Source organism: Ursus maritimus, unplaced genomic scaffold (genome assembly GCF_017311325.1).
Source record: "Ursus maritimus isolate PB19 unplaced genomic scaffold, ASM1731132v1 scaffold_21, whole genome shotgun sequence".
Taxonomy (NCBI): domain Eukaryota; kingdom Metazoa; phylum Chordata; class Mammalia; order Carnivora; family Ursidae; genus Ursus; species Ursus maritimus.
Window position 1 is genome coordinate 37,703,920 of NW_024424564.1, and position 13,250 is coordinate 37,717,169.

A 13,250-nucleotide genomic window follows, 5' to 3' on the forward strand; every position below is an offset into this window, starting at 1 on the left:
CAAACTCACATTGACTTCATTTTCAGTGCTCACCGCATCCCTGAAATATCCCATCTTAGTATTTGGAGCACTAACAGCACTACTCTATTTTTCAGTCGCAGCCCTGTATTTTGGTAACAAGACATACTGCCAGGTTATAAAAGTTTTATTTTATTTATTTTTTTAACATAGAGGAAGTTTGGTGGTGGATATATGGCCATTTGATGTTTTTATGACTAAGAGTTCAAGTTCAGGTTCTCTTTCTTATAGAATGTAAATGTATACCTACACATGTATATGTAACTGTTATCAAAATTAAGCTTAGTCACTAAAAGAAGATTCACTGTCTGAACTTTCTTCTGTATTTTTTTCACCTTCACCATCAGGCACTGGAGCATCTGGTCTCCTGAAAGAGAAGGGAACAATATTTAAAGGTTTTTCCATTTGAAAAAAATAATTTACTAACTATAAATTAAGTTCACCCTAGAACGTTACTGCTAATAAATCTGCCAAGTCTGCGTTCTTAACTGAGAGAGTCTCCCACTCTCCACAGCATGCTTTTCTTCAGCTTCTCCAGCACCACAGGGACTAAATGCTGTTCTGTATGGGCCACAGCACTGTTTTCTCTTGCCAGTCCTTACAGAGGGCTACTTCAGCACTTTCTGCTTCTCATAACCATGGAGACCCAACTACAGACAGAGATGCGATGTGGAGAGGCTGGCATGCCCAGTGCTACATCTCTGCAGCCTCCAAGTGTACAGGAGGTACAGAGAGAGGAAAGCTAGCAATGGAAAGAAAAGGAAAATCTTCATGTTCCTGAAAGCTGCAGAAAGAAATTTAAAAATGGGAGAGAGTGAAAGAATGGCAATTAAGAAACACAAACAATACGGAAATTTTGCAGGGGAGAAAAAGGCCTGGTAAAAGAAGGTTCTTAATGTTTGTTGAGTGTTTTCACTTATATTTTATCTTCATAGAATGAATGTAAGAAGTATGAGCTGGCAAAAATAATGTCTCAAAGATTCCCTAGGCACAACAAGGAGATATGAGAATGCTTAAACTCCAACTTCGCAGGGATATATTATAATAAACCAAATGAAATTTTAATGGTGTCATCAAAACAGTCAACTAGATAAGCTTTACAGTGTTTGTTAGTAAATCATCTAATCAATATGGTAATACTACCATTCAGCCTCTACTCACTCTGGCAAAATTAAGAGGGAAAGAAGAATGATACAGCTGTTCTGTCTTAATAATTGAAACCTACCAGACTTATTTCTCCCTCAGGCTTCTTGACTCTTAGGACACCAACCAATAAAACTTTTTTGCCACAAATATAATTACTATTATTCAAATTTAAAAAGGTACAATCTACCATTTATATTTAGTTATTAAAAATTATGGCTTGAGTTTTGGCTTATTCTTTTTAATATTATATGTCATGTTACAAAACAAAGATGCTGGCATTGCTCCCAGCAATGGGTCAAACGTAAACCCATTTGCTCTGCTGTACAATTTTAGATTATGCCTCTGAGGAAGTCACATGTACTCAATACAGTAAAACTTAAAGCTGGGTATAGAATGTCTAAGTTTTGACTGATATTCCATCTGCCTAAAATATTAACACAAGACCACAGTCTTCATTGTTCTCCATAGAAGCAAGAACTCTAGCAGTAGTGGGCATGAATACTGGACACATTTTCCAAGTAAATTTCCCTTTGCTATATAGGTGATTTCTTACTGTCTTTACTTTGCTAGAAAGGAAAAAATTACTAGAGGGAATTATTTGAATACTGTATCAAATTATATCAATGGCAACTCAAACAAATAAAACAATGTATACGACGCCTCTAAAATAAATGCTACTTAAGGGAAAGAGCAGCTTAAGCCTAGAAGGAGCCGAAATTATATACTTAATTTATGTGTGTAGCCATTTTTTAATATATGTGATCATCACAGCTGTATAGCATAGTGGTTAAGGACACAGATTCTGGAGTCAGACTGCTTGGATTTGAACCCCAGTCTTGCTACATATTTGAGCAACTTTGGGGAAGCTATGTAACCACTCTGGATCCAACTAATTGACTGGATTATTAAAATGAATTATTATAAGTAAAGTATATCAAATAATATTTGGCACATAGTAAATATATTAAATAAATGCTATCTTCTATCATCATCATCATCATCATCATCATCATCACATACCCACCATTTTGCCAGGAACTGTGTCTGGTGCTGGAGATACAGAAATGAATAACAAGTAGTTCCTGCCCTAAAGAAGCTGATATTTTAGGGGGATATTTCAGAGAGAGCCAGAAATGCAAATTATCATTATATAGTGTGATATATACGAATACAGTTGTAGTAACTATGCTTATGTGAAAAGAAAAAGTAATTCACTTTATGAGGTTTGGCCAGAGAAGATTCCGGAGAAGTGGAGACAGTTGTGAAGGGTGTTAGGATATAAGCAGGACTTTCCCAGAAACAAAAGAGATGGGAATAAGTGGGTATGAGAGGGTTCTGAGTAAAGAAAAATGGGATTTCATGCTGCATTTGGGAACTATAAGTCATTTGGGAGCTTGAGTATAAGGTAACTGCAGTTAAAATTTGATGACATTAGACCACTTGGCAGGAGCAACAGGTATGAGAATGAGGATTAATACTACTCCTTTGTATGCGCATACTACATTTTGTTTATCCATTCACCTGTGGGTGGGCATTTGGGCTGTTTCTACCTTTGGGTTACTGTCTATAATGCTACTATGAACATGGTATACAAATACATGTTTGAGTCCCTGCTTTCACTTCTTTTGGGTATATACCCAGAAGTGGAATATCTCAACCATCTAGTAATTCTTTGATTAATTTCTTGAGGAACTGCAATATTGTTTTCCATAGCAGCTATATTATTTTACATTCCTACCAACAGTGCACAAAGGTTCCATTTTCTTTGTATCTTTGCCAATACTTGTTATTGTTTGTCTTCATTCATTTAAAAATAAATTTTAGGCTAGTTTGACTTGGAATTGCGAGGAAGACAAAAGAAAAAGCATACACCAGTCTCCTTTGGATATAAAAAAGAAAAACTTCAAGATATTATGAGAATCAAAAGAGGCAATGTATATGAAAGTATTTTATAAGTTAAAAAGCTTTACAGAAAAGTTCATAATAAAGCTTAAAACAATACCATCATTTCCAGACTGAATATTCATATTCTTAAGGGGAACAAAATTTTGGCTTTTTATGTTACGATCAGAATTGCTCTTACCTGATCCTGTATACATATGAACCTTTTAAAAGTTGTTTTTCATGCAACGAAGTTTTTTAAAAAGATTTTTTTTTAAATTTACTCATTTGAGAGAGAGAGAGAGCATGAGCATGAGCAGGGGGGAGGGTCAGCAGGAGAGGGAGAAGCAGAGGCTCAATCCCAGGACCCCAGGATCATGACCTGAGACAAAGGCAGATGCTTAAACAACTGAGCCACTCAGGTGCCCTCATGCAAAGAAGTTTTAAAGATATGTTTGAAAACGTTGCTATCTATAAGCACTGGCCTAAAGTTTAGTTTCTCAAAATTCAAAGGATTCACTATTAAAGTGTGAAGATGAGGACTTTATAACAGTTTCTCAGTGTCCTAAATATATGAGTGAATCACTAAAAAAGAGCTTATCAGCAAAATGCAGAAACACATATAAAGTCAGAGTACATCATGATGTATCATGTATGTTTTTAAAAAATCTCAGTCTTTAGTGGTTATATAATAAAAAAGACTATTTTGGTAGCTACATTTTAATAAACATACTTATATAATTTGTGGTACCAAGATTATCTATAAAAGTCTTAATAAAAGCAAAATTTTTAAAAGTATAACTTTAAACTCATTAGTCTAGTTATCTTTTAAAATAAGTATTTTAAGTCACTTATTAAAGTTGCTAAGGTTGACCTCAACAAAAAATGAGCCAAAATTTAGAAAGGAAAGGAGAAGGAAGAGCTAAACATACCAATCAGTACTTTTTAGCATACCAGATGCTGTGTGCATGTTCTTTTTGATACTCACCTTCTCCCATTTTTGTGAATCAAATAAGGATGCCAACCACAATTCCTCCTGCCCCCATTCTTTCCCTATACCCTTCCTTGTTTCCGTCACATAATCCAGGGTTGGCCAGTCATTAAGCATTTCTTCCCCTGGGAAGAGAGACTGATTCAAGGGAGGGCACATGACCCAAGCAGGGCTAATCAGAATGTTTCCCTAGAAATGAACTATGATATTCCATGTTAATTTCATTCAATTAATAAATTAACAATATTAAAGCCTTCATAACTGCCAATTCCTTGGCTTCAAGGAGCAAGAAGAACTACGGTAGGAGAGAAGAGAATTATTATGCCAAGGAGTAAAGCTGGAATATGGTGCTAGGAGTGAGAGGACACCAGTCAGCCAGACAACAAGCACAGATGACACTGAGCTCCTAGATCCTGTCCTACTTAGACTTCTTTGCTATGTGAATCAATAACTTCCCTTTTTGTTTAAGCTAGTTTGAGTTGGTTTCTGCGATTCTGAACATGAAAAGAGTCCTAAAATACAAGTATCATTGGTTTAATTTGTTTTCATTAAAGAGATATTTATATTTGTGTTTAAAACCACTGTCACTTTAAGGACAGAAAAACCATATAAACATACTTTGGAAAAACATTTATTTATGTAGATAAATAGTTTAAAAATATTTTTTATTTTCTTTAAATTTAAAACCATTAAACTTAGAGCAGATTAAGTGACAAAAACATTGTTAGTAAAAATATTGCTGAGTAGGTTATGGGGGGAGAGTACAGTAGTTATCATTCAAATCACTTTTCAATATTGACTATAGCACACATAAACTTAAATGTCACATGATCCTGTTGTCAGTTAGTAGTATTCTGTCATGCTCTATGCAAGGGCAACAGGTGGTCTTAAAGGAAAAAAGGAAAACACTAAATTCCTGAACCAAGATTGCACTGACTATATAAAAAAACCTCTGGGGTGGTTATAAAAATGACAATTTAGACTTTGACATTATAGTAGCTAGTCAGACTTATTTCAGCATTACATTTATTCAAACTACACATACTTTGGTCTTTTCCCTTTTGAATGCCCATCAACACAGGTATATCCTGTCCTCTGTTGTGGTACATAGGGAAACAATGTAATACCTAATGAAAGAAAGAAAGAAAGAAAGAAAGAAAGGAAGGAAGGAAGGAAGGAAGGAAGAAAGAAAGAAAGAAAGAAAGAAAGAAAGAAAGAAAGAAAGAGAAAGAAAGAAAGAAAGAAAGAAAGAAAGAAAGAAAGAAAGAAAGGAAGGAGAGAGGGAGGGAAAGGAGGGAGTGAGGGAAAGGAGGGGAGCGGGGGAGAGGAGAGAAAAGGAATGGAAAGGAAGCCAGCCCTCACAGTAAAGACTGGCTTTTACTATTTATCTTGGGGTCCTTTACTTCCCAGCTGCTTCCTTATCTTTTGCTCAGTCATTGGCAGACCACAACACTTTTTAATACAACTCTTTAATATTTATTTAATATTTATTTAATATAAACACATCTTTAATATTTCTATTATTTTTCTCACTCTTGTGATCAAGGTCTCCCACTCTGACCAACAATAATATTTTGACATTGTTTTTTCCTGTCCCATACTTTCTAGCCAGTCTGCCAGCCAGTGGTTGAGAAGTGACAATCACATTGAATGACATTCCAGCTCAGCAAGAATTAAAAAATGGAAGCAGAAAAACTATCTTTGGAATTGTTCAGCTGGGAAATTGAAGTCTGTCCTATCCTCAACCAGCCCAAACTTTAATTCACTATGTTGTTGTGCAGCAGGAGGTAGACAAAGATCACTGTCAGATAAGGAATTCCCTTAGAGGGCCGGACATTCCTTCCATATAATTATTAGAAAGTTTTCTTGGTTTCCAGTATCCTTTTGGTTACTACTAATAAACCACCTCTTGTGAAAATGGTAAGTAGGCTGAGGTGGTTATTTTTATTTCTGGCAACCATAACTGTGGTCATTCCAGTCTGTGAGGAAGGTATCAATGTCTTTTGAATAAATATCCTCAGGACAAATGCCAACTGAGCTAGTTCAGTTCAAAGCCTGCACAATAGCTTGACTCAATTACATGCTTTCATTTGCCAAATCAATATACTATACCCACTCCCATCAATGGACAGATCATCCAAACAGAAAATTTATAAGGAACCATCAGCCTTATACGACACATTAGGCCAGATGGACTTAATAGATATATAGAACACTCCATCCAAAAGCAGCAGAATATCCATGCTTCTCAAGTGCACATGGATGGATCACATATCAGGCTACAAAACAAATCTCAATAAATTCAAGAAGACCGAAATCTTACCAAGCAACTTCTTCACTCACAATAGTATGAAAGTAGAATCAATTACAAAGATTACTGGAAAAACTACAAAAATGTGGAGATTAACAACATGCTACTGAACAACCAGTGGATCATGAAAGAAATCAAAGAAATAAAAAAATACCCAGAGACAAAAGAAAACAGAAATAGGACACACCAAAATCTATGGGATGCAGCAAAAGCAGTTCTAAGAGAGAAGATCATAGCAATACAGGCCTACTACAAGAAAAAAACAAACAAAAATCTCAAATAAACCATCTAACTTTACACCTAAAGAGCTAAAAAAGAAGAAAAATGAAACTCAAAGTCAGTAAAAGGAAGGAAATATTAAAGATCAGAGTGGAACTAACAAAATAAAACAATAATAGAAAAGATCATTGAATTTAAGGGCTGGTTCTCTGAAAAGATAAACAATTGACAAGACTTTAGCTAGACTAACAAAGAATAAGAGACTGGCCTCTAATAAAATCAGAAAGGAAAGATGAGAAGTTACAACTGACATCACAAAAATACAAAGCATCATGAGACTGCTGTGAAAAATTACCAAAAAATTAGACAACCTAGAAGTAATAAATTCTCAGAAATATACAATCTTCCAAGACTGAAGAAATAGAAAATCTAAATAAACCAATTACTAGTAAGATGATTGCATCAGTAATCAAAACTTCCCAACAAGCAAAAGTCCGGGAGTAGACAGCTTTACTCATGGTGAATTCTACCAAACATACAAAGATTTAATACCTATCCTTCTCAAACTCTTTACAAAAAAACTGAAGAGGAGGGAATGCTTCCAAACTTATTTTAGGAGGCCAGGATTACCCTAATACCAAAACCAGACAAAGACACACCACACATGCACACACATACATACATTACAGGCTAACATGCCCTGATGAACAAAGATGCAAAAATCTTCAACAAAATACTAGCAAACTGAATTCAGTAATACATTAAAAGGATCATATACCACGATCAAGTGGAGTTTATTCTAGGGAAGCAAGAAGGGTTCAACATCCACAAATAAATCAATGTGATAGGCCACATTAACAAAATGAAAGACAAAAATCATATGATCATCTCAATAAATGCATAAAAACATGGGACAAAATACAACAACCACTTATGATAAAAACTATAAACAAAGGAGGTACAGAAGAAACACTTGTCAATATAATAAAGGCCATATATAACAAACCCACAGCTAACATCAATCAATACTGAAAAACTGAAAATTCTTCCTATAAAATTAGGAATAAGACAAGGATACCCACTAGCCCCACTTTTATTCAAGATAGTATTGGAAGTCCTAGGCACAACAATTAGGCCAGGAGAAGAAACAAAAGGCATCAAACTGGAAAAAAAGTAAAACTGTCACTATTTGCAGACGACATGATACTATGCACAGAAAACTCAAACAACGGCACCAAAAAACTGTTAGAACTAATAAATGAATTCAGCAAAATAGCAGAATACAAAATCAACATATGGCAATTCATGGTGTTTCTATAATCTAATTAACAAATTATCAGAAAGAGAAATTAGGAAAACAATCCCATTCACAATTTTATCAAAAAGAATAAAATCCCTAGAAATAACCTTAAGGAGGTAAAATTTTTAAGGAGGTGAAAGACCTGTATACTGAAAATTATAAGATACTAATAAAAGAAATTGAAGAAGACACAAATAAATGGAAAGATATCCCATGCTCATGGATTGGAAGAATTAGTATTGTTAAAATGTCCATACTACCCAAGCATTCTACAGATTTAATCCAATCCCTATCAAAATTCCAATGGCCTTTAAGAACAAATAATTCTAAAATTTGAGAAAGCAATCTTGAGAAAGATCAAAGCTGAAGGTATCATGCTCCAATTTCAAACCACAGTACAAAGCTATACTAATCAAAACAGTATGTTATTAGTATAAACACAGACACACAGATAAATGGAACAGAACTAACAGCCCAGAATTAAACCCACACATATATGGACAATCAATTTATGAGAAAGGAGTCAAGAATACACAAAGGAGAAAAGACAGTCTCTTCAATAAATATGTTGAAAAAACCGGACAACCACATGCAAAAGAATGAAACTAGACCACTATGTTATACCACACACAAAAAGTTAACTCAAAGTGGCTTAAAGACTTGAATGTAAGACCTGAAACCATAAAATTCTTAGAAGGAAACCTGCAATAAGCTGCTCAACATTGGTCTTAGTGATATTTTTGTGGATCTGACTCCGAAAACAAGGGAAATAAAAGTAAAAATAAACAAATGGGATTATATTAAACTAAAAAGCTCCTGCACAGCAAAAGAAACCATCATCAAATTGAAAAGGCAACCAACTGAATGGGAGAAGATTTTTGCAAATCATATATCTGACAAGGGATTAATATCTAAAATTCATAAAACTCAACAACAAAATAATAAACAACCTGATTAAAAAATAGGCAAAGGATCTGAATAGACATTTTGCCAAAGAAGACATACAAATGAACAACAGGCACATGAAAAGATCTTCAACATCATTAATTATTAGAGAAAAGCAAATCAAAACCACAATGAGATATCACCTCCCACTGGACAGAATGGGTATTATTGAAAAGACAAGAAATAACAAATGATGGGTAGGATGTGGAGAAAAGGTAACCCTCATATACTGTTGGTGGGAATGCAACTTGGTATAGCCACTGTGGAAAACAATATGAAGATTCCTTAAAAAATTAAGAATAGAACTATATAATCCAGCTATTTGACTTGTGGGTATTTATTTATTTTTAAGATTTTATTTATTTATTTGATAGAAAGCACAAGTAGGGAGGAGGGGTAGAGGGAGAAGCAGGCTCCCTACTAAGCAGGGAGCCCCATGCGGGGCTCGATCCCAGGACCCTGGGATCATAACCAGAGCCAAAGGCAGATGCTTAACCGACTGAACCACCCAGCCGCCTCTGACTTATGAGCATTTATCCAAAGAATACAAAAATGCTGATTTGCAAAGATATTTGCACCGCTATGTTTATGCAGTATTATTTACAATAATCAAGAAATGGAAATAACTTAAATGTCCATCATTGGATGGATGGTTAAAGAAGTTGTGGTATATATATATAAAATGAATACTATTCAGCCATAAGAAAGAATGAAATATTGCATTAAAATAACAAAGATGGACCTTGAAGGTATTATGCTAAGTGAAATAAGTCAGACGGTGGAAGACAAATATCAAATGATCTTACCCACATGTGGAATCTAAATAAAAGCAAACACATGAGTTAACAAAATAATACAAATATAAGGTCATAGATACAGAGAACAGATTGGTGGTTACCAGAGAGGAAGTTAGGTTGGGGTAGGCGAAATGAGTGAATGGAGTGAAGTATGGTGATGGATGATGGTAACGACTTGTAGTGGTGATCACTTTGTAGTGTATACAGATGTCAAATTACAACGCTGTATACCTGCAACATATAATGTTATATACTAATTTTACCTCAAAAAAATGCTACAAACTGTACCCCCACACACTAATATTAAAGAGTGTGACCAGCTGAATTTTAATTTCAGAAGTCTATTCTTTACTGCAAAGCTTAAAATATAGACTTTTCAGTTTGAGAAAACAGTATAATTCAAAAGAATAACTACTCTGTGTATGTCAGATGTCTTCGTTGAAAATACAATGATACACAGGCAACTAGAGGATTATAAATAAGTTGTGATCCAAAAGCCTGGTAAATCCAATTGTTTAGAACTTGCTACATTTTCCCTCATTAAAGCATGCATAAATCACAACTAACATTTATTGGACTTTTACTACTTGTCCAGAGCCGTGCTAAATGCTTACATCATTCTCTTGAGAAAGGTGAACTTTTCTATTTACGATTTTACTGATGAGTAAATTTATGCACAGAGCAATTAAACAATTAGTCCAGGGTCACACTGCTAGAAAATGGTAGGGCAGAATCTGAATAAGCAGATTCATCTCTTCCTGGGCAGGTCCAGAGGCTAGTCTACATATCCTAAAATAGTAAAAGTAGTAATTACTAGGTAATAGTAGTAACTATAGTTCTGGGACATAAAAGTATACCCAAAAAACAGGATAAGGGAGAAACTATTTTTTTTCCCGGTAAGAAAATTAGGCATTGATTGAAAGAATTCACCTATTGTATAGTTCTGAATACAAAACTAGAACAGATTAATCTTTAAGATTTCCATTTTGTTTCCCCTTAAACTCTTCAGAGTATGATGATGACAAACGTATTCTTTCACATGTCTTTATTTCATTGGCATTGAAAACTAATTTTTACAAGCTAAACAGGAATCATTCTCAGTTATATAAGCACTACTGTTATTTTCAAAATCTTGGAACTTTTAAAAATAACTAATCATTTAGTAGCAAACAAATTTTATTTGGTAATTATCAGGCCTTTTCTTCAGTTTCATAGACTTTCTAAAATTCAATGACAGTCATTTTTCTAGGAAAATAGTCAGGTTTTCTTCTCTCTCATCAGGTAAACTGTTTTAGTTTAAAATTATGTCTCTTAGCTTCCAAATTTTTATATACACAAGTCAATCAAATAATAATGTATTTGTGATCAGTCTTTATTTTTATATTAACCTTAATTTTGCTCTTTGCTCAGTGCAGACAGATCTAGATGATTTCCTCTACAGTTGTATTTGTCTGTCTTACCACCTAAGACTAATTTAAGAAGAGAGTATGTTTATACTTTAAAGGAAAAACAAAACAATGTTTACTGAAAGTTCTTGGCTAAAATTCTAAATAAAAGTATACTCTTCCCTCAGATGGCACATTTTCTTCTCCTTCATCATCTCAGACGTTCCTCCGAAAGTGAGGCTCCTTAGTTTTCTGTAAACATGATTCCCAAAATGCCAGAATTCCTCTTTAACAAGGTGATTGATTTCATTTATCATATCTAGCTAAGTGCTAAAACTGGTTTTCTAGCAGTAGTGGTGATAGGTTATAGTGAGTCACCCTACTCTAACCCTTGTGACCGATGGCATGTACTTATGAGGTCATGGATCAGAATTCAGGCTCCAGGCTGTGGTTGAGGAGCAGCTTTTCTGTAAGACAATGTTAACTGTTACTGGAATTCTACCCCAAAACTTGGCACCACCTTGCAACTGAATGTTTCTCAACATTTACAGACAATGACGGGCTCTCAAACTTGCTAAATGAGATACATCAAGGAAGTATTGGGGGTGCTGGGGGTTCTCCCCTTGGTAGTCATCCATGGACTTCCCCCCCCGCCCATGGTGATACCTAAATGGAGTCTTGATGAATATGAAATTAGCCAGGCCAATAAGAGGGGGGAAGGGAGTTCCAAGGAGAGAAAAAAATTCAAAGACACCAAAAGGGAATAGGAGAATGATACATTCAGAGAACTGCAAGTAGTCTGCTATAGCTGCAGGAGATAGGAATGTATGGAAGGGTGGCAAGAAATGAAGAAGACAGTCTGGGTCTTGATGATAAAAACATCTACATGCAATTCTGAGATGTTAGAATATGTGTCAAAGGCAGCTGAGAGTCACAGAAAGTTTTGAAACAAGAATGAATATGAACAGATCCACTAAGGCTTTAGTGACAGACTGAAAGAGAAGGAAACCAATTGGGAGCTATTATAATAATTCAGGTAAGAAATGATGAGGGCTTGAACTAAATAGCAATGGGCACGGAGTCCTGTGATCAGCTGTCAGAGATATTAAAAATGAAAAAAATCATAAGTGACTGACAGGGACAGGGAAGAAGATAGAATCAAGGATGACTTTCAAGTTTTTGGTGTGGGTAGCTGTTGAAGTAAAAGATTATGAAGTAGGTTTAGGCTGGGCAGAGGATGAAATGAAGCCAGTAGGGGGTAAAGAGATTGGATATCCAACATATGCTGATGCTTACTGGACTGTTAGTTTTCCATTACATTTTCTCTGGAGAGAAAAATCATCATTTTAAAGGTCATTTTAGCCTTCTGTTATTATAGAAGGTCTACTGTGTATTTCCAGAAGCAAAAAAGAGGTCATGGTCTATGTTAAATATATTTATAACATATATTCCAATGAATACCAAAATGGATTGGACCCATATGTTCAATTCACATTAAAATATATGTCACAATCCATCTGCTTTTAAAGTGTGTGTCAGAAACAATTTCCAGAACAAATGCCAAATATCCTGGAGACGTCTGAGTTCAAATTACCGATATATGCCATTGTACTTAAACTGTTTGCTACTTGGATATATACTAAATGAAGATACATGTTTGAAATCTGTTCTTACAGACTTTTAAAAAATTCTTAAATATTGTTTTTAAAAGATAAAATATGAGAAAAAGACTGTTTTATGGTGTTTCACCTCCAAAATGCACACATTTTCTTGAAGGGCCGAGAGCCAAGAAAAATTTCAAAGTATACTGCTAGTATAGTATGAATGTCTGGACAACATAACTAAATACATCAGGGTGAACTAAAACCCCAAACTGGACTCTTTACAAGCATCTAGATACTTGAAAAACAGACTAGCTCTGAATAATCCATTAAGATATATTTTATCCAGAATGAGCTATGTAGCCAGGTTTGCTTGGATGGAATAAATTATTGTCAAATTTCTAAGCCACGATTTGTCAGCATTTCTCAAAAAAATTTTTTGTACAAAATTCACAGAAACAGATATCTAGTTTCATAATAATCATTAATGTGGACCTAGAGTGGCTTTACCCTATTTATTTCTCAATTTGGTTCAACTTAGATCATGGTAGGGTAAATTTCCTATACACTAAGGTCTTAAAAAGTCAAGGAAGGAAGGAAGGAAGGAAGGAAGGAAGGGAGGGAGGGAGGGAGGGAGGAAGGAAGGAAGGAAGGAA

The 13,250-nt window shown here is 34.8% G+C and overlaps 1 protein-coding gene across 2 annotated transcripts in view; it reads right to left on the reverse strand.

The window, feature by feature from the left end:
- Positions 1-130: 130 nt before the first annotated feature.
- The window catches only part of WASHC3 (WASH complex subunit 3), a 45,169-nt gene continuing 32,049 nt past the window's right edge, over positions 131-13,250 (reverse strand). For both annotated transcript variants that reach the window (XM_040637380.1, XM_008705703.2), the window contains exon 7: positions 131-385. In XM_040637380.1, the coding sequence (XP_040493314.1) occupies positions 301-385 (85 nt within the window). In that variant the 3' untranslated portion in view covers positions 131-300. The remainder of the gene's footprint in view (positions 386-13,250) is intronic.